Source organism: Osmerus eperlanus, chromosome 25, assembly GCF_963692335.1.
Source record: "Osmerus eperlanus chromosome 25, fOsmEpe2.1, whole genome shotgun sequence".
Lineage (NCBI taxonomy): Eukaryota > Metazoa > Chordata > Actinopteri > Osmeriformes > Osmeridae > Osmerus > Osmerus eperlanus.
In genome coordinates this window covers 3,221,273-3,242,596 of record NC_085042.1, presented here as the reverse complement: position 1 = coordinate 3,242,596, position 21,324 = coordinate 3,221,273, and the positions used below count along the sequence as shown (strand labels likewise).

The window sequence follows — 21,324 nt, the reverse complement described above, 5'->3', positions numbered from 1 at the left end:
ACTCACTTCAGTGCGGTGACCGCCTGCTCTCAAAGTGGCGCACGAACTACAGACCCTGTAATAACGGCGGCCAAGCGGCGAGTAACAAATCAGGAATTTCCCTTCTGCCACTCCTGAGAGTGCAAAAAGGATTAAAGCAAGGGAATATTCTTTACATCCAAGTAAAACTTTGCCTTCATATTTGACAAACTATGCTGCACCTCCATGTACTTTTTTGGGGGTGGTTATAGTTGGCGACATTTTTTAAAAAATTATTGTCCATGGATTACTGGACACCTCATCTTTCATGAAAATGCTGGAATAACTCGATTTTTACAGAAATGAAGGGACGCCGTCAACTGATGATCTCCAATCGTGCGTTCTACTTCAGGTTTCACAACTTGTATTTTACTTTACTCTGCGAGGATTGGTGTCGCTCGACTTTTTTTCGACTCTTGGGTCAGTCGATGGCGTGAAGCGGGCGAGTTATTCTTCATCTTCAAATCTTATTTTGGATTAAGTTGCGGAAGTTTTCTCAGTAACACTACACCTGGGGGATTATTCTCATGAAACAAGTAGGAAAAAAACTGGATGTAGTGAAATAGTAGTTTGTGAGAGGAGAAATGCGGAACATGAGGCGCGTCTAGAAGGATGCTGTTTCTTGTACAATGGAATTGAAGAACACTTTAGTTATTGCGGTGATTTGTTTGTTTTTCTGCTCGAGTCTCAGCCAAGAGCTCAATTCTAAAGGCAAGAATGTATGCAAATTACCAGGGTGAGTATTGTGAGCCTCACTCAACTAACTTTGGTCGGGGGGAGACGGGGAGACGGGGGGGGGGGGGAGACGGGGTTTATGGCAAAGACAATGCCATGCATTTGTTCGTCGTCATTATGTGCCTTAATTTACTATTCAACTTTAACTTTTATGTTTTGTTAATGCTGAAATAGTTTGATTCAGATTGGTGCGGGTCTCCTTTTGTTACTCTTCTAAAACATTTTTTCATAACTTACTTGAAACTAGATGACATTTCTTCATCCATAAAGTTCTTTACAGGAGTAGGAGGAGTCCTTCTGAGCCGTGTTCCAGATGCCTGCATCTGGACCCGCACTCACGGCGCCCCATAGGGGGCGCCACCAACCCTGATGTGAATAAATAACCACATCGTAGTTCACATAACTTTCGGAAAGGTTCAATTATCTGTCAGCATATTAGTGGTTTGAGGGAAGCACCTGAATGTTTGTGCTTTGCCTGGACCTCAGTCCTTCAATACTGCAACTCACAACACTAGAAGGCCACAGCCACACTTAATGATTCAATTTAGCTGGAAACCTTGGGTAGTATTTGTTGAAGCATTTCACAGATAATAAGTCCATGGTCTGTAAGCTCTGTAAGATCTCTAAATCTTCTCATCTTCACATCTCCCCCTATGGCCATAACTGTTCAAAATCCCTCAGTGCTGGCACACACAAAAGACACCCACATTTGGGGATGTTTGACGTGTCTGTTCCCCCCTACCCCTTCCCCCTTCATTAAGAACGAATGGTCCACTCTCACAAGGGGATTGGGGGGGCTTTCTTGTGCGTTCTTCAAGTGGTTGTAGCCGAGCACACGTGGTGAGGGGAACGAACGGAGCACAAACGTCTCTGTTTGCTGTGAAGTAAGAGGATCTCAACTGGGGCTTCGCGACTGTGACTCGGCCTTACCGGCCTCAGTGACACGTCTCGTAAACAATCCTGTCAGAAGGACGTCGCTGCATGCAATGAGCCAACTAGGATCTTTTCTGTCAAGTTTGGCATTTTATTTTTATCAATTTCTGGCTTCCTGTCATGAAGAATTGGAGGAAGTAGTTAAACGTATTTATCACTGCTGGCCAGGGTTTCCTACACGACGGCTTTGTGTTACTCAATGATCCTATTGGATGTAATGAAGGTGACTGTGGTCGTTGTGGGCTGAATGTAACATTTGTTTTGCACATTCACATTTCCATGGTGATTTAAACATCTTCAACACACACTGTTGGTGTGTGTCCAGTGTGTGGGAAGCAGAATGGGTTATAACTGCGTTAGCAGACCTGTGACAGCGGAGAAGTTATATCACGGTAGGCAGTCTTTCACAGAGGCACTGTGTTGAATGGCTGCCAAGGTACCTATGCTCTGGAATCTGGAAACACAACAGTGTGTGTGAATGAGAAGAACGGGAGTGCGGATTTGACCCCAAACATTTGTTAACACGGTGGACACAAACAAGCTCATTTATGACAGTTCACGGGTCGAATCCATTCATGTCGAACGTGATCCTTCCAAGATATGTTATCGGAAATGGTTCAGAATAATGCGTTTGTTGTTAGTTGATAGCCATATTATTCCTGCAGAATGGGTAGTCTCATATCTGAGTTTTGGCAGTACATTCCTCTGTCCAGTTGATCCTCAGGTGTACGTATATCAATTTTCAGAGGTTAGTTCGGGACTAGCTAGCCTTGATGCAGCACAGAGAAGTTCGGGGACCAGCCAGCGTTGACACAGCACTGGGAGGTTTAGGGCTGATCCCTCAAGTTCAAGCCTGGCTTTGGCGGGGGGAACCCAGACATTGCTCCCCTGTCTGGAGGCTGCACGTTGCTCCGAACACTCCGGGGGAGGTGAAAGTGTGGCGGGGGCTCGGCGAAGGTCGCAGGCGTGGGAGGAAGAGGAGAAGCATCTGTTCTTTCCTGACGGACCAGACCCCCTCGACCGGCCTGGACTGTAAATCCACTCCTTCCTCCTCCTGTCCCAGAGCGGTAGCTAGCGCTAGACCTGCTAATCATGTCGGACTTAGCGGTGGGCTGCCGGACTTCAAAGGGGTGCGTTCGCTTTGGCGCGTCGGGTGACGACAGCCTGGCCGAGGTCGGAGTCAGGGGGCTTGCGGTGTACAAATGTTTGTGGTATTCATATCTCTACAGTGAAAAGCACATTCCGAAGATATAGACCACATATAATAGCCCCCAGACTTCTTTAGCGTTCAGTACAGGCTGCGGGAAGGAGAGGCGTGAGAAGGGAGAAGAGAAGAGACAGGGGAATCTCGAGTGTGTGAGGAGGGGAGGGAGACAGGGGTGCTTGACTTCGTAATAGCAGCAACACTCAATCATCTCTTCCTCTTTCACAGGTCAGCAGAGCTGATGTGCTGCAGTGGTTGGGGTCCGCTTGGGGACGAGTGTCTAACACGTACGTATACCCTGGCCCTAACATACCCTGGTAGCTTCATATATACCCTGGTACCTTCATATATACCTTGGCCCTTATATACCCTGGTACCTTCATATATACCTTGGCCCTTATATACCCTGGTACCTTCATATATACCCTGGTACCTCCATATACCCTGGTACCTCAATATATACCCTGGTACCTCCATATACCCTGGTACCTGCATATAGACCCTGGTTCCTTCATATATACCCTGGTACCTCCATATACCCTGGTACCTCAATATAGACCCTGGTTCCTTCATATATACCCTGGCCCTTATATACCCTGGTGTACATGTATAGTATACCATAGTATCTTAACTCATGAATTGTCACAATTCCCAGTGACTGAACCCAAACACAGACTTGGACAGGTAGGTGGTGAAAAAGGTGATGTTTATTGGTGATACAAAACTGAAGGGTATTGCCAGTCGTGAAGACAGGAGGGTACAGGTGATGAGAGGCGGATGGCGGTTCCGAACGTGCAGGTCGTGAGTACTGGTGTCCAAGCGGGAGTGAAGGAGATCCAGGGTGAAGAGACTGAAAAAACAAGCAAAAGTTTGAGAAGGCAAAAATAGACTGATATATAGGTTGACGCGCTAGCACAACGTACAAGTATGTCTAACGATCCGACAGGGACTGGATGTCAGGCCACAGCTTAAGTAGTGTAGTGATGATGATGATCAGGACCAGGTGTACTTATTGCTGAAGAGGAACAGGTGAGAGCAGGTTCGTTGCCCGGCAACCGGAACGGGGTACGTTCAGGAACGCAACACAAAACACAGAACAAAACCAGACAGGGAAAATGAGCTCAAGGGGATGGGGTCGTGACATGAATGCCTAGAATGTATGGTATGAACTGCACAAGTATTCTGCCTTGCTTCAGTAATGTAAACCCTCCCCCCCTCATCTGCAGCCCTCTGTGAGGGGAACTTCACCTGCAAGGAGAACGAGGTGTGCGTCCGGCCAAACGAATGCCGCTGTCGCCATGGATACTTCGGAGCCAGTTGTGACACCAGTAAGCATCTCTTGTTGAGGTCAATGGCAGCTGGACATTGTTGTTGTGGGAGTTCATGTGTCACGCAGACAATTATTCAAATAATTACACTGCAGAGCGGAGATGAAATAACCAGACAATTTGGATGACTTCCTGGGTTAGGCAAGACAGGACAGCACTATTTGTTTATTTGTTTGTTTATATTTATTTAAGTACAGTTTAAAATATACATGTCACCATTTGATGCACTACACCAGATTATAACTTTAAGCGAATAGGCGTCTGTAGTTCCTTGGCAAGTCAAAACATAGAAGCAGCATAATAACAAACAACAAAGAGTAAAAACTCTCTGAAGATGCTGGGAAGTCAGCGTCTACAACACAGTTAGCACTCAGACTAGTGGACGACAGGCTCTTTAACCTGACCTGCATGACATCTTCCTGATTTCCCAGAATGCCCCAGCCAGTTCTGGGGTCCCGACTGCAAGGGCAAGTGCACCTGCTTCCCCAACGGCCAGTGCGACGACGTGACGGGCAAATGCACCTGCAACCACAACCGCTGGGGTCCCAACTGCGAGAACGCCTGCGTGTGCCAGAACGGCCGCTGCGACCAGGACACGGGCCGCTGCTCCTGCCACCCCGGCTCCTTCGGCGCGGCGTGCGCCGGCACGTGCTACTGCAGCGTCAACTCCGTGTGCGACCAGACCAACGGCCGCTGCCTCTGCCACCCGGGCTGGTCCGGACGCAACTGCGCCAACCCGTGCAACTGTAACAACTCGCCGTGCGAACAGTTCACGGGCCGCTGTCTCTGCCGCGAGCGTCTGTGGGGGCCCCGGTGCGAGCGCTACTGCCAGTGCGGCCAGGGGAAGTGCAACCAGAACGACGGTTCCTGCAGCTGCTCGCCCGGATACCGGGGGAAGTTCTGCAGGGAACCCTGCCCCGCCGGGTCCTACGGACAGAACTGCAGGAACAAGTGAGGAAGGGGGGGGGTTGTGTGGTTTGAGATGGGGAAATGGGATTTGGCGTGTGGTAACTGATTACCCCTTGAAATATCTGAACGTCGTAAACGTCGTGAAGGAGCAGCCTGGGTTTCAGGCGGGTGAATCGGGATTCACAGTAGCTTATTATCTTACCGTGTGTTAAAGTCATTCAGGTTAACGGCACTACCTTCCTCACAGAGTCCCACACAGTTGTGTAGCCAGATCGCCAAGCTGCTGTATGATTCACATTGGGATGTACTGCCCCTCCCCCCCCCCCGTAAAAACAAAAGACAAATCCCCCAAAATGCCCCTGTGTCTGGAAACGTACTCTACCAAAAGAGCCGATGTGCTCGTATTCTGACCCAGCGAGGATGTTAAAAAATGTCACAGAGAGAGACATCTTCCAATGTAGCCTATTTCATCCTTCTGTTTGCCAAAGTGTCTTCTGTTTCACACACGGCTTCATGCTCGGTTTAGAACACATGTTGTCAAGTTCTGGTCATATATCCTGCGTGTGTAGTTGGAGGGTTTGAAGGTGTGAACGCCGTGCCGTCTGTGGCCCCCAGGTGTGGTCACTGTAAGGGCCAGCAGCCCTGCAAGGTGACGGAGGGGCGGTGCGTCACCTGTGAGACCGGCTGGAACGGCACCAAGTGTGACCAGAAGTGCCTTCCGGGGTTCTTTGGGGACAGCTGTCAAGGCACCTGCCCCCCATGCAAGGACGGTCACTTCTGTAACCATGTCGACGGAAAGTGCTCCCACTGTAACCCTGGCTGGATCGGGGACAGGTCAGTGGACACACACACAAACAGACACACTCAGACACATACACACACAGACACCCAAAGATACACACACAGACACACACACATTTGCACACACTACACAATGATATGAACACAAACAAGCAACCGCTAAAATCAGAATCCAAAACAAGCTTGTTCCCATTTGTTGATGTCAACAAAGCTTTATTGCTACTTCATCCCCTGACGACACAACTTCAAACGCACCCAGTAGCTCCTACCTTCTAGTCCAACAGTATTATAGGCCAGCTGGGATAATGACTGTAATTCAGATAATGGCCGTGGCGTCGACGATGGTGCTGACGTCATCTCTCACATTCCTCCCGTGTCGTAGTTGCGAGCTGCGCTGTCCCAACGGAACCTACGGAGAGAACTGCGAGAACAACTGCAGCCACTGTTTCAACGGCGTCTGTCACGTGGAGACCGGGGAGTGTCTGTGTGACCTGGGGTTCCGGGGGACCTAGTAAGTCACGGGGGGGCGGGGGGGGGGGGCGGGTAGGGGGGGGGATGGGAACGCCCGCAACAACGCCAGAACTGTCATGGCCACAGCCCTCCCTTCTCCCGATGTCCTCGCCACCGCGTTTCCTCGTACACGGGACTCCTGTGCAGATGGGAAAGCTCTTTAAGCTCGGCTCTGTTTTTCTCCCCCCCCCAGCTGCAACATGACCTGCGAGCCGGGTCAACACGGAGTGAACTGCGCCCACTCGTGCTCCTGTCACGACAACACCTGCGACCCTGTGTCCGGGGCCTGCAACTTACGTAAGGAGCACACTGTATTTCCATCCCGATTGAGCGTTTTGGTGGCAGGTCGCAAAGCGTATCCGTCCCTTTTGGAGGAATTCGAACGAGGGCTTATTGGTTGAAAGAAGAAAAGTGAACTCAAAGTAAACCAAGTGTGAGAACGTTGTAGACAAACGTAGACTTTCCTACACAGCAACGTAGCCCCAAAATAAGCACTCACCACAACTTCAAAACTCGGCAAACTGGAACTGTTTGTGTCTAAATAGCCAATTGCTAGTGGTGATGCTAGACTGTCCCTGGCCGGGAGACAGTGAGCGCTAACACACGTGTCTATTCAGGTCACTGTGTAGAGGAGCTAACATTGTGGGACTTGATAGTGTTTCCAGACCAAACTCGTGTCCTTTTTTACTGTTGTGTTTGTTGGCTAAGTTCCTTTTCAACCATAGAGAGAGGGAGAGATAGAGAGAGAAAAGGAGTGTGAGAGGGAGGGAGGGAGGGAGGGAGGGAGGGAGGGAGGGAGGGAGGGAGGGAGGGAGGGAGGGAGGGAGGGAGGGAGGGAGGGAGGGAGGGAGGAAATAGAAAAGAGTGAGAGAGAATGAAAACAAAAAAGAAAGAAAATCGTTTTAAGAGGACATTTAAAAAGACAGACATGATCTCTGGGGAAGTAGGGAGAGATTGAGAGGAGGGGGAGAGAGAGCCTGTTCAGTGGAGGCTTCAGCTAGTGGGCACAGAGAGGTGGTGTCATTGGGTGATGCTCGGGCTTAGCCAATCTCCTTCTCCTGGGGTTCTGCAGACCCACAGACAAATCTAGACCAGAACCCTCACCACCACCACCACCTTGGCCACACCCAAACCAAACCCGTATTCCCCCCACCTCCCCAACTAGTCCACACTCACCTGACCCCCCCCCCCGCACACACACACACACACACACACAGACGCCCAAACTTAAGCCACACCCACATCTCCCCAATGGTCTCCTGTGACAGACCAGAGACTCGTAGAGCAGTGCTTGACCATTTACCCCCCGAAACAGGGATGATCTCTGCATCAAACACCTCCCATGTGAGCCCCCCCCCTCAGAGCACCTGGGCTGCTGCTCTCCAGCAGTGCATGATGGGATGCAGGGAGTCTAGCTGAGGACAGAGAGAAGGATTGAGTCACAACGGAAGGGAGGAAAGTATTGGTCAAACAGGAAGGGTTACTGTTCCACCCGGTTCCTCTTCGGTGACTCTTTAGTGACTCTCTTGAGCAAGCGCTTTCACGGTGCCGATACAAAATCCCAAGGCCTGTCAGATGCTCAGCTTTAGTCTGCACAACGTTTACATTTGACGCCCTTTCGCAATTCATGTTGCACGCTTCTGTTCACCAAATGTCTGGTTGAGGTCAATCTGGAGTCTTTGTACTGTGGTACATCTGACAGCCTATCAGCTTTGTGGAATACCCACGATCCCCTGCTTCACTGTGTTTCCAGAGCCCAACCAGCGAGTGGGTGTGATGGCTGCCGGTGGCCTGGTCGGCAGCCTACTGCTCCTGCTGCTGGGCCTTCTCTGCTGCTGCTGCCTCTGCAGGCACAAACACCAGCACAAGTGAGTGGCCGACAGCATGCATGCTGGGAGATGGAGTTCATAAAGGCTGGCAGGGGTCCCAGTCAGTTCCCATGGAACTATAGTTTTTCTTCTTTCTTGTTTCCTGTTTTGACCACACGGGACTGCATGTGCCTGGAATGATCCGTTTGGCCCTCTATGGTAGCCTTCAATGTGTATATGTTCTGACTCCAATTATTTTACGTTACGATAATGTATGTCACCACATGTTGGTATGGCTAGTGATGGGGAGGCTGATGTGGATAATGCAGTGAGTTCTCCATGGCATCATCCCTTTTTTCAGTCCTGACCAAGACAACTCTACCAACAGCAAAAAAGCCAAACGGATCCTGTGTGGACGATTCAGCCGGATCAGCACCAAGCTGCCTCGTATTCCTCTGAGGAGACAGAAGCTGCCCAAAGTTGTTGGTAAGCCACCCCCTCTCCTCCCCCTTTCCTCCCCCTCTCCTCCCCCTTTCCTCCCCCTCTCCTCCCCCTCTCCTCCCCCTCTCCTCCCCCTTTCCTCCCCCTCTCCTCCCCCTCTCCTCCCCCTCTCCTCCCTCTCGCCACCCCCTCTCCTCCCCCTCTCCTCCCCCTCGCCACCCCCTCTCCTCCCCCTCTCCTCCCCCTCTCATCCCCCTCGCCACCCCCTCTCCTCCCCCTCTCCTCCCCCTCTCATCCCCCTCGCCACCCCCTCTCCTCCCCCTCGCCACCCCCTCTCCTCCCCCTTTCCTCCCCCTCTCCTCCCCTTCTCCTCCCCCTCGCCACCCCCTCTCCTCCCCCTCTCCTCCCCCTCGCCACCCCCTCGCCACCCCCTCTCCTCCCCCTCTCCTCCCCCTCGCCACCCCCTTTCCTCCCCCTCTCCTCCCCCTCGCCACCCCCTCGCCACCGCCTCTCCTCCCCCTGTCCTCCCCCTCTCCTCCCCCTCGCCACCCCCTCGCCACCGCCTCTCCTCCCCCTGTCCTCCCCCTCTCCTCCCCCTCGCCACCCCCTCTCCTCCCCCTGTCCTCCCCCTCTCCTCCCCCTCTCCACCCCCTCTCCACCCCCTCTCCTCCCCCTGTCCTCCCCCTCTCCTCCCCCTCTCCACCCCCTCTCCACCCCCTCGCCACCCCCTCTCCACCCCCTCACTTCCCTGCCATCCTCCACCCCCTCTCCACCCCCTCGCCACCCCCTCGCCTCGCTGCCGTCCTCCACCCCACACTCCCCGGGCCGGGCTACACAATCTTAACACACTCACCGTCCTCCGAACGGACGATGACACAGGGTTGTATACGCGTAAGGTAAATATCCATTTTTCCACACGGGGCGTAAGCGGCGCATAAACATTCACGGCGGGCCTCTTCGCGAGCTGCTAGTTATCCCCCAGCTGGACGTCCCTCTGTTGCTTCAAACAGAGCCTGTGTTTTCATTCTCCGTACCAAAACCAGCCAGTATTTTTGCTTCAGCGCTACCTTGGTCTGCGCCGAGTGGACTTTACAGACAGAGAATAGGGTTGAAGAGTGTAGTGTCTGCCAGGCATGGATGGGGTTTCATTTGAAAGGAATGTTCTGGTTGCAGAGCTCTGTTTTTCTTGGCACCATTAAATGCCATGTGTTCATATTATTACAACCCGAAACTGGCTCTTTTTTTCTCTCTCTCTTTTCTGTGCTCATTTCCCTCAGAAAGCTCTCGGAGCTGAAGACTGTGTTACGAGGGGCAGATAGTGCTGCGGCACTGGACTAGACTGCTGACTGATACTCTATCAAAGAGGGCTCTGTTTGTGTCAAAGTGGAACCTCTGTTCGGAGGTCTTGTGGTTAAGGGAACGGGTGTGTGTATGACCTAGTCAGGTTTAAGTAGAGTGAGGTCATGAACTCTTTAGGAATTTGCTTTGTTTGTACGCATATATGTAAAAAAAAAAATGTTTTTAATTATGGCTTTTGTTAGCAATCATGCTAAATGCTAGGATAATTGCAGGGGAGTTTATACACCATTTACATTTAGTCATTTAGCAGACGCTCTTATCCAGAGCGACTTACAGTAAGTACAGGGACATTCTCCCCGAGGCAAGTAGGGTGAAGTGCCTTGCCCAAGGACACAACGTCATTTGGCACAGCCGGGAATCGAACTGGCAACCTTCAGATTACTAGCCCGCTTCCCTAACCGCTCAGCCACCTGACTCCCATTTCAACTGGGGGTGCAAAGCTGGGGCCAGTTGTACTGTTACATTAACCGTCATATTGTGTTCTTCACTGCATTCAGGCATTAAAAAGCAAAAGGGTTAGGGCTTAATTAGGGTTCTAATTATTCAGACTCTACATGTAGAGGGGCCAAAAGGGGGTCTTAGTTTGTTGTCACAGGGGCACTGCCCCCCCCCCCTCCCCCAGAACAACTCCTGGATAATTGCCAGGATTATAATACGTGCTACTTGGTACATTGAGGCAGTCTGAAGTGGACTTTACTGTTCTTCGTTTTTTTGGCTGCGCTGGAGTGAAATACGAGCCCTAGCAGTGGCCTACTGAAAGCTGTGGTGTTGAAGGAGCTAAAGGGCAATGACCTGGTTAGCATCTCATGTGCTTCCTTAGTTGTTCGGCTGATTATTGAAGCCAGCAGCTGTGTTCATCCTGCCTGGGAGACAAACATGCAAGCAACAGTATCGTCCTTGTCATCTCAACGTCAGCACGGGGAGCTTTCTCACCAACACTCAACTCAACATGAGTTCTCTACAACTCACCCAGGGCCATGTAGATGACCTAGCAAACAAACAGCCTTTTCATCGTGTCGTGTACACTAAGATACTGTTGTTTTGTCTGGGCGGCAATTGGACAAATCACTTCACCAGCGCTGTGGTGAATCTGGCTGTGAGGGCCAGAGCTCGCATTCCTGAAGGGGCCCGCGGGGCCAGAGACAGGAAGTGGCCAGATTTACCCCAGCCAGGCTGTGATTTATCCACGCTGGGGTCACAGGCAGCAGATGTGCCCGACAAGAGGAAGGAGGAACCGGGGGGATGGAGGTAGAGAGGAAAGGAGGGAAGAAAACATGGATTCCCATCTTTCACATGTCTATGTAGCTCCAAACACCCGTCGCCTGTACAGAATCCAGAAGGTTTACACACACACACACCCACATACACACACTCCCTAAACATGGCTTCGAGAGCATGCTCTGCTTATGTTGCTTCTAGTTTGTCATTCCATCAGAGCATGTTTATTCCACGCCCTACATCCTCACCTCCCCCCCCCCCGCCACCCCCCCATCCCGTGTGTCTGAAAGTGGCCCAGAGCGGGGCCACCTGCTGGAGCCGGGGCAGCTGTTCTGGGTGGGGTCGATGGCTCAACGCTTTATTGTCTACTGGTCTGTACTGTGTCTGGGGTCCCTTCTGACTGGCCTGTACCCCCCCCCACCCCCACCCCGACCCCCGACCCCCCCTTCTAGACTTTCTGTCTGGGCAGAGCATTCAGCAGTTGTTTTACGGGGCGCTAAAGATCTGAGCTAGGATGACTGCTTGCCAGGATGATGACAGAGTGAAGGAGTTGTGGGCTAGCTAGCTCGGTCGTGTTGTTACTACACCTAGAAACACTCCACTGCTTGCACACGGACACACACGCGGACACACCCCGCCGACACACTTGTTGACGCCCTTCATCGAATTTTTGAGCAAAATATTATCTAACTCAACAAAAAACCTGCAATGAAATTATTTGAGCAGACCTTTCAATTGTGCGTCCGAAAGATAAATATTTGGCAGGGCGTGCTCTCCACAGTGTTGTTTCCAGCAGCCGTGGTAGTTTGCGCGTAATTTTTGGGGGATCATTCGCGCATTATCTGAAATAGAAAATAATTTGCCCTTACGATATGTCTAGATAGTCGGTCTTAGTCTGAAGGTCAGTACTTTATCAGTTGTCAGAATTGATGTTCTTCTGGTGAATGTCCCCTTCAAAAAACTTTGTTTTGAGGTGTTCCAACAGCTCAGTGCGTCATGTCCCAGCTGTCTGAATACTGATGTCAGCGCTAGTCAGAGCTACTGTCAGTACTGTCAGTTACTGAGATGTCCATGATCCTTCCCTGCTTCTGGACGATTTGGAGAATCTTGATCATCATCAACTGAATGTGCTGAGGAGGGAATTCATACCAGTCGAGCTAGCAGTTTGTGCTGCAAGCGCAAACATGCGTGTCTGATGTGGTTAAGGGTGTTCAGCTATGTCGAGCTAACGCCCCGAACGGTCCAGTTCAGAGCAGAGCAGACGGGAAGAGTGACCACAAACATCCCACAGCTGTCCTGGGGTCAGCACAAAACATTGGTGTGTGAAGACCAGAGCGAGAGAGAGAGAGAAGGAAAGGCAGAGAGAGATGAGTCACAGGGCAGCAATATTGAGCACGACGAAGGGAAGACTTCAGTCTATCGTCAGCCTCGGGCCTTATTTTACATTTACATTTAGTCATTTAGCAGACGCTCTTATCCAGAGAGACTTACAGTAAGTACAGGGACATTCCCCCGAGGCAAGTAGGGTGAAGTGCCTTGCCCAAGGACACAACGTCATTTGGCACTGCCGGGAATCGAACTGGCAACCTTCAGATTACTAGCCCGCTCAGCCACCTGAATCCCTATTTTGTTGTGATCACGTGTCAAACAAAGCGAAAGGGCATAACACAGACCTGTGTTTCCTCCCCTCTCCACCCCTCCTGTCTTTCCGTGTTCTCCCCTCGTCCCTCCCGTCTCCCCGGGCCCCTCCCCTCCCACCCATCCTGCCTCTGTACCCCCCCCCCCCCTTCCCCCCACGTCTCCCAGTAGCGCACCACGACCCCGAGAACGCCTTCAACTGCAGCTTCATCGACCCGCCCTCGGCCGCGGAGCAGCCTTCAACCTGGTCATCCCAGGGCTCCTTTTCGTCCTTCGAGAGCGCGGAGGACGGGCCCGTGTACTGTGTGCCCCACGAAGGTGACTCGCTTCTCGAGGGAAAAATCTCTTTGTCGTCGGTTTCTGTTCTGTAAAAATGTGGTCGAAGTAGGAGGGGCCAGTAAGTAGAGTCAAGTAGAGTCAGATCTTTATTTAGCATTGTGAGGACCTCACTAAGGAAGGAATGAAGGAAGGAATCCGGTGGAAAACACCATGACGATCAGTTTTGGGAAGTTTAGAATGTTCTCCAAAAACGCTGTTTTTGGATATAATGCATGAAACGGTGTAACATAGTACTTTTTAATATAAAGATAAATTAAACAAAGTTTACTGAGTGATACTACATACACACAACTGCACGTGACCAGAACAAGTCCAGAACAACAGAACTACGTGGGGTTGTAGAGCTGCCAGTTCTAAAGAACATGAGAGTTGAGTCTGTTTCTGTTGCTGTCCCACAGAGTCCCTGTCAGAGAACAGGGACAAGGGCAGCCCTCAACCCGCCCCTGAGAAACCCCCGACCTCCACGGACGAGGACGCCGGAGAGTACACCTCCCTGAAGGACACCAGCTCCCTCAAACCTGGCAACCCGGCGGCAGACACCGCCGAGCAGCCCCCGATCAGGTCGTCGGACAGCGAGGGCTCCGCCAGCGGCTCCGAGTCCACCATGGCCGTGCTGTACGCCCGCATCTCCCGCCTCTCCAAACACTCCAGAGAGGAGGAGGGGGAGGGCGCCGGCTCCGCCGCCTCGGATGTCAGAGGGAACGCCAAGCCGCCGCCCTCCCCGGGGAAGCCCAAGCCCCGCCCCCCGGACCCCTCCACCAAGCCCAAGGTGTCCTGGATCCACGGCAACAACGCTACGGGGTCTCCCCAGCCCGAGGCGCACGGGGGGAGGGCGCCGACGGCGCCCAAGGAGAAGAGGACGTCCAGCGACTGCTCTGCCCGGAGCGAGGAGAGGGAGAGGACCAGGGCCAAGGAGCAGCCCGGCGAGGAGAGGACCCAGGAGGCCGACGGCCTCAAACACAAGACCCCGCGGGGAAAGCCCGGCGGAGACCAGACCCCCACCAACCACCTGGAGCACATCAACGGGGTGGTCCAGAACGCCCTCAAGAAGATCAGCAACTTCCACAGCTCCCCGGAGAAGAAGGCGGTGGCCGTGGAGTGCCCCAGGGACCCCCCTAGGAGCCCCAAGGTGATCCACCCCCACATGAACTCGGAGGCGGCGACCCTGCTGGCCGCCCAGCTGAAGGAGAAGACCCAGAGCATCAACCGCAACGAGGGCACCGGCCTGGCCAAGACCCCCAACGGCCTGCCGTCCCCGCAGGCCCAGCGAGAGAAGCCCACGCCCCCGCAGAAGGCCAAGCGGGGCGCCACGCCGGCCCAGCACGGCCACTCCAAGCCCCTGCTGCCCACCACCTCCAGCCTCTACAAGATGGTGGCCCCCGTGTGCGACCTGGCGAGGCCCGACCCCCAGAGCCCAGAAAAGCAGGACTTAAACGGCTCCAGGACGACGACGGAGGCGGCGGCGGCGGCAGCGGGGGGGGATGCCACGCCCAGGAAGACCCCCATCAAGAAGCCGCCGCGGAAGAAAGGCAAGGAGGGGAATGGGGAGACGCCGGAGAGCAGGCCCCTGCAGCCTAAGACAGCCATGATGCCTCCACAGACAGTGAAACAGACACTGTGAGCCTCCCCCAAACATACCACAGGACTAGGGGCTCGGGGATGACACAGACGTCAGGAAGAACTATTGATTTCGAACGAACTGATTTCCTGTGTGTGTGTGTGAGGTCTCCCCCCCCCCCCCCCCCCCCCCGGGACCAGTGGAGTGTGAGTGGTGGGACACTTGGTTTCCAGATTGTTCCGTGATGTGAGTGCGTATCACAACCGCATCCCAGAATAGCATTACATCAAGCGAAGGTGACAATATGAAGTTTTGGACAATTGTTTGCATCTCTCTTCTCCACTATAGGCAGTTATCAAGCTGGAGAGAGCTATGTGAGGCCCACCTTTCGAGAGAGACTTATGACAGTGGCAAACCGTCCTGTTTGAACGTTAACCTCACCTATATTTCTCCACTGCCTGCTACGATATTTATGTACGAATCTATGTCAATCATGTACCATTTCATTTGACTGTGTACTGTATGTGATACAACAGCTTGCTAAGCAACACGGCTAAAGTATCTGCAAGGTACTACATGATTCCCAAACAATAGTTCTACAGTAGCGCGGTTGGGTGATTGGTTGAGTTAGATAGACTGACCTTTTTCAAAGTCTCACGGTTCTAAGCAAGCTTTTAGTATCCTTTTCCAGCTTCCAGAAGTATCCATATTTCAGGACATTAGTTCAGTATATTTTCCTGTACAGTTTGCTCAAATTCTCACACAGTCTCTTTCTGCTGGGTGATCGTGTCTCAGGACTCCAGAATATGTTTCAATGCCTCGTACAATCAGTAGCAATAGCTAAGCTTGGATGTTAGCATAATAGTCCCTCGAGGGACTCCAGTTTCAATGTCCTTTTTTATTACGAACGACCATGCCGCTTATGGTACCTGAACAACCGCTTCAATCAGGTGACGCTGTCCGAAATGACTTGCGCTGTTTGACTATCCACCTGTACCTTTTGGATGTCTGACTAGCGTTACAGGATTAGATAGGTTTTGTCACCTTGAATAATAATAACGATTAAGCCAATAAGCTAATCAGTGACCTGAGAGCATAACTGGCTAAAATAGCTCTGTCCAAAGTCATGTATCGTGTCTGTTCAGTCCTATGTTATGTATGTTTGTAAACCTGCAAGCTTATTTGCATGTTCCTATGCACAATGAATACTCTTCAAAACCACTACAATATGGGTATCATTTGACCAAAGAGGATTCAAGGAAGGAGCACAGAAGACTGTGGTTATCTGCCTAGCATGCCAAAGACTGTGTGCTGTTGGTTTCGTGTGCAGGGTGTGTTTATGTGACGTTCAGGACCTCACTGGTCCGTGTGGTTTGTTAAGGTACAGCTACTTTCAATTCCATCCTTCTGGATTCTGTACACTCGAAAGATGTTGTCGCGTTCGTGCCACTCGTACGTGTTTGTAAGCTGTGCTTATGTAACATACCGCTTCTCTGTCGACGAACTGGCCTTCGCGTAAAATGACGTCTCGCTTCTCGTCCTGTGTCCTGTGTGAAGGTCACCGCCTGACACAGCATGAGATGACACAGCGTTGTTAGGTCGGGTGTCTATAGTCGACCCTATCCTCTCACTTCTCCGATCATTGGAAAAGCATCCATAGGATTACAGATACGTAACCTTCTACAGGGTGGAACAGTAGCCATCCTTGTTTCATACGGCTGTTATTAAGAGTACATGTATAACTGATGTGATTATGAAATGCCAGTTAAAGCAGAAGAAACTCCAAGCCTTCTGCATGTAGCGGGCCCAAGCTTGCTTCTACAGGCTGAAGTACATATTCAACCAGGGCATCAAAACCAGCGATCGAGAACACGGTGTCAGCAACCTTTTATTTCCTGTTTGTGTTGCCTCCTTTGATCTCCATGTGTTCACGGTTGTTAACTGTTGTCTTTTCATTTACTTCCTTGAAATCAAATAAAAAAAGTGACCCGTACTGTCGCTGTGAGGAAAACCTGCTGTCCATTTCACTACGGTTTGCGTTCGAGTACAGACAGAACTGTTTTGTGTTCGCCTTGTTTGCGTATGTAAGACGAGCCCTCCGGCCCCTAAGCTGTCCTGTGTCCTTGCTTCTCATGAATCCGAGTCCCATCACCGAGTCGCTTAGACCCAGTCAGACCTCCCTCACTGGCCTCCTTCTCTCCGGGATAAATGATCACTTCCTGCTTCCTGACTCCTGATGCCCCTGGAGGTGTGAAGAAAGAGCAAGCATGACCATGGAGTGTTACCATGGAGCGTTACCATGGAGCGTTACCATGGAGCGCTACCATGGCGCACTATCATGGAGGCTCCACCAGGGGACTAGGGCCCCAGTGACTCTGGTGGGCTCCACAGGGGACAAGGCTTCTTTCACAGGGCAAACAGAGGGACAACTGTGCTGAGGACCCCAGAGTTAATGCATCACGCGCTGCATATCTGCTTTCTTTCGGGGAGATCAGGGGGTATATAGCCAGGAGCAGGGCTGCGTGGAGGGGAAGGTCATGTGGCCTTTAATTGGATCCAGAAGACTGGACTCTTCTGACATGGTGCTCCACTTACGTGTGTGTGTGTGTGTGTGTGTTTGTAGACTAAACAAAGGACCCCCTGACCAAGAGTCCAGACCTGACTCAGGTGTCGACAGCACACAGCCCACACAGCCAGTGAGCCAATCACCTCTCACACCGTGACCCCAGAGATCCCCTGAGCCAATCACCTCTCACACCGTGACCCCAGAGATCCCCTGAGCCAATCACCCCTCACACCGTGACCCCAGAGATCCCCTGAGCCAATCACCCTTCATATCGGCCCTGCAACGAGGAATCATTCGTCCAAAACAACAAATCCATTGTATTCATCCACCAAAGACTCCACTTAAACAGCTTCTTGCTCCACAAACTAAAGAATAACTCCTCCGCAGTCGGCCAGTCAGCTGACACATGTTGGCGACGCCGTGAGTGTGAGAGAGTTGGGAGAAGTCCTGCAGGAGACAGGAGGGTGCCGGAGAGCACATGTCTGTGACACTTCTGTCCCGTGCTCCCTGAGGCAACACATTCTCTGCATAGCGCACGGCGCTGTGGTTCCTGTACGACGGGGACCGCTTGGGACGATGACAGCATCTGCCTGCCATCAGGACATCTCAGAGTGTCTCTTACCCTGGAGAGAGGCCGGGTTGCTGAGACGACCGGGTCAATCGTAATCCTTCTAAACCTGTTTTTTTTCCCTGTTTTTTTTTCGACAGTTCCCCTCAGAAGTTAGCATAACACTCATCTACTTTTCACTGAGGTGATTATTTGTGAAAAGTAAACTGTCGAACATTGCTGACTTCCAGGTACAGTACAGCTCACAACAATGTGTGTGTTGTTGGGCTGGGACATGGTGGGTGCCAGTCTAAACATGACTTGGAACTCTGACCACAACACTGTGCCAAGCCTTCAGGAACCACAAGCCCTAAAACTCAACCCAGTGACTCAGCCAAAAACCCAAGGCCCAGACCCCTGCTCCGATCCCCTCGGGTCGCTATGGCAACGGGAACAGATTGAAGCCACATCTGGTAGCCATTTCAGCCCTGCGAGTGGAGGAAGAAAGAAAAGACAAATATTTTCTGCAATGCAAAGCAGAAAGAAAGTGGAGTAAAGTTACATTAAAAAGGAGTTAGATGAAAAAGAATATTAATTTTTCTGTGGCGAGAGGTAAAGGCGGTGTTTTTCTATTTCAGTAAGCTATGGGTATTAAGAGTGGTTAGCGTGCATTAATGTGAGCACAAACAAACTACCAAATACCTTGATGCATATGCAAGGCCGTACATCTTTCACACAGTTTGAATAATTTCCAAATGCCTTAACTCCTTACATCAATTTAATTGCAGTTGACATAAAAACTATTATTTCTGTGCATTTAGAAAGTTAAAAAAATAACATATTCAGAATGTTCAGATACTTCAAACTTTCTAGGGGTTATGTTTTGCTCCAGTTTAATTTCAATTTTGAAATCGATTTTCAAGAAACATCCATCATCCAGTCACTGCTTTGAAAAACTGCATCATTGTCTGTGAGAAACTCCCATTTTTTTATGACGGCGCTTTGTTGAACGTATAATTCTCTGCCCTCATGGAAATACAGTAACCATGAAACGACTTTTACTGGAAATGGCGCTTGGTGTTTTCCTTCGCCCCAAAACCGCCGAGTGCTGAGGTCAGTGTAGCGACCGGTCCTCTGTGGGCCAGCCTGCTGTGTTTACAGCTCTCCTGTGACATCTGCTCGCTCGCGTGATTTAAGACTGTCATTACGACAGCTCTCTCACAGTGGCACCATGCTAAACCGTGTGAGACAACACCAACAGCCCTGCTCGTCCCGGCCTGGCCAGCGATTGGACGGAGCAGTCTGGAACCAGGACAGCAGCCGGTGAAGAGCTGAGTGCACCAAAACAAGCTTTAACATTTAACAGCAACATATTTCAAAGGCTTAATCAACCTTACTGGATCAGTTATTGTGCTGTTATTGTTGATGAGTTACCATTGTAAATATGGCATTAGCTTGTGAATTCTAAGAGTAGTGGGGGTACTGTATATGAAGGTAGGGTGACTGTGTCTGTGGCTGTGTCTGTTAAAAGCAGGGGTGTTTCTGTGGTAACCATGGCTGTGTCTGTTATGACCAGGGCTGTGTCTGTTTTAACCAGGGCCGTGTCTGTTATGACCAGGGCTGTCTCTGTTTTAACCAGGGCAGTGTCTGTTATGACCAGGGCTGTCTCTGTTTTAACCAGGGCTGTGTCTGTTATGACCAGGACTGTCTCTGTTTTAACCAGGGCTGTGTCTGTTATGACCAGGGCTGTCTCTGTTTTAACCAGGGCTGTGTCGGGCCGGAGACAGTCTGTTCTGACGGCTGTCTGGGACTCCAGATTGCAATTCCGTTTTCTTCTTTGTCAGCAGTGTTCACTGGACGATGTCACGGGTAGACGATCTGAGTCGAACAGAGTCTAACATGTCGGACCCCGTTTCTTCGCATCTCTAATTCTATCTCTCTCTCTCTCTCTCTCTCTCTCTCTCTCTCTCTCTCTCTCTCTCTCTCTCTCTCTCTCTCTCTCTGTCTTGTCTATTTGTCTTTCTCCCCGTCTCTCTCTCTCCACCCCTCTCTGTCTTTTTCTCTCTCCACCTCTCTCTGTCTCTCTCCACCTCTCTCTCTCTCTCTCTCTCTCTCTCTCTCTCTCTCTCTCTCTCTCTCTCTCTCTCTCTCTCTCTCTCTCTCTCTCTCCACCTCTCGCCGACTCTCTCTGTCTCTCTCTTGCTCTCTCTATCATACCCTCTCTCTATGGAGAGGAAAGAAGAGAGCATGTTGATTGGAGATGCAGTGGAGGGGTGTCAGGGCTGGAGGAGTGAGCTGCGAGTCAGCGGTGACCCCGGGCCTCTGTCCGTCAACACTGTGGCGAGCAGAGCTGACCAGGGCCTGAAGGAATACCACAATACTCTGGTCACCTTCACTATCTCTCTCCCTCTCTCCCTCTCCCTCTCCCTCTCCCTTCTCTCTCTCTCTCTCTCTCTCTCTCTCTCTCTCTCTCTCTCTCTCTCTCTCTCTCTCTCTCTCTCTCTCTCTCTCTCTCTCTCTCTCTCTCTCTCTCTCTCTCTCTCTCTCTCTCTCTCTCTCTCTCTCTCTCTCTCTCTATGGTCACCCAGAGGGAACACAGCCTGTCCCTCTACAGTGTCAGGATCCAACTCTGGAGCCACAGTTGGTTTACCGTGATCGTTGTCTCGCAGGCGGAGCCCCCGTCCGGGTCGTTCACACCGAGTAGAAACACTTCTGTCTCCAAAAGCAGGAGGCTCCATACTGTGATCCCGTCTGGTGATGTGTGTAGGTGTGTGTGTGTGTACAGTACGTGTGTGTGTGTGTGTTACCCACCCAGGGAAAAAGCTGTAGCCCCAGACTGGAGCCATTAGAGCAGCATGTGTCGGTGGCGGAGCAGGGGAGATTACAGAGCCGCCTGGCAGACCGATGTGTCTCTGATGTGGTCGCAAGCCGGACATCCATCACGGCTCCCTCCCACATCCGCCTCCGTGTCGTCACCTCGCGTCGGGACGGGGGAAACGTTCGTTTGGACCACGTCCTCGCAAACAGAGCAATCGCTCATTGTGTTTTTGGGGGGAAAACCAAAGCATGAGAAATGGGGTGTGTACTTTTGACGTTGGTTGAGGACAGGCTATTTCATTTAGATAGCCCGTGTGTGGTCACAATTTCGAGAAGCTATTGCGGTGTCGAAATGATTGAACCACAGCCAAACACACACACACACACAGACTGATTCCTGCCTTAATTGTTCGATGTCTGTTTCTTTTCAAACTAAGAACGAGAACTCCTTTGGCTCCTTTGACAATACTTTTACTGAGGCCCCGGTCCTCTGGTCCAGATCTACTTTTCTCTTCCTGTCTTTTTACTGGTGAAGTTTACAGCACACACAGCCTGGATTCGGCTTCCCAGACTGTCAGGATCAAACACTCAGTCT

At 51.4% G+C, this 21,324-nt stretch overlaps 1 protein-coding gene and 1 long non-coding RNA gene across 2 annotated transcripts; one reads left to right on the top strand and one right to left on the bottom strand.

Annotated features, from left to right (window-relative positions):
• The first annotated feature begins 24 nt into the window (after window positions 1-24).
• On the top strand, window positions 25-16,804 carry scarf2 (scavenger receptor class F, member 2). Its single transcript, XM_062451369.1, has 11 exons — window positions 25-754; window positions 3,119-3,177; window positions 4,117-4,218; window positions 4,650-5,169; window positions 5,743-5,961; window positions 6,311-6,439; window positions 6,632-6,735; window positions 8,192-8,306; window positions 8,635-8,732; window positions 13,071-13,220; window positions 13,640-16,804. Exons 1-11 carry the CDS (start codon window positions 648-650, stop codon window positions 14,860-14,862), a joined length of 2,826 nt encoding a protein of 941 aa, XP_062307353.1. The 5' UTR covers window positions 25-647; the 3' UTR covers window positions 14,863-16,804.
• Window positions 4,381-10,019, bottom strand: LOC134011866 (uncharacterized). Its single transcript, XR_009928512.1, has 2 exons — window positions 9,541-10,019; window positions 4,381-6,337 (listed from the first exon to the last, which is right to left on the bottom strand). It is a non-coding gene; the product is annotated as an uncharacterized LOC134011866 (long non-coding RNA).
• Window positions 16,805-21,324: the final 4,520 nt, after the last annotated feature.

Bases quoted from the DNA above. Each gene is read 5' to 3' on its own strand.
- scarf2 (XM_062451369.1), top strand. From the start codon at position 648: ATGGAATTGAAGAACACTTTAGTTATTGCGGTGATTTGTTTGTTTTTC. The intron at 4,219-4,649 runs GTAAGCATCTCT...CTGATTTCCCAG, and splicing joins CGGAGCCAGTTGTGACACCA to AATGCCCCAGCCAGTTCTGG. The intron at 6,440-6,631 runs GTAAGTCACGGG...TCCCCCCCCCAG, and splicing joins CTGGGGTTCCGGGGGACCTA to CTGCAACATGACCTGCGAGC.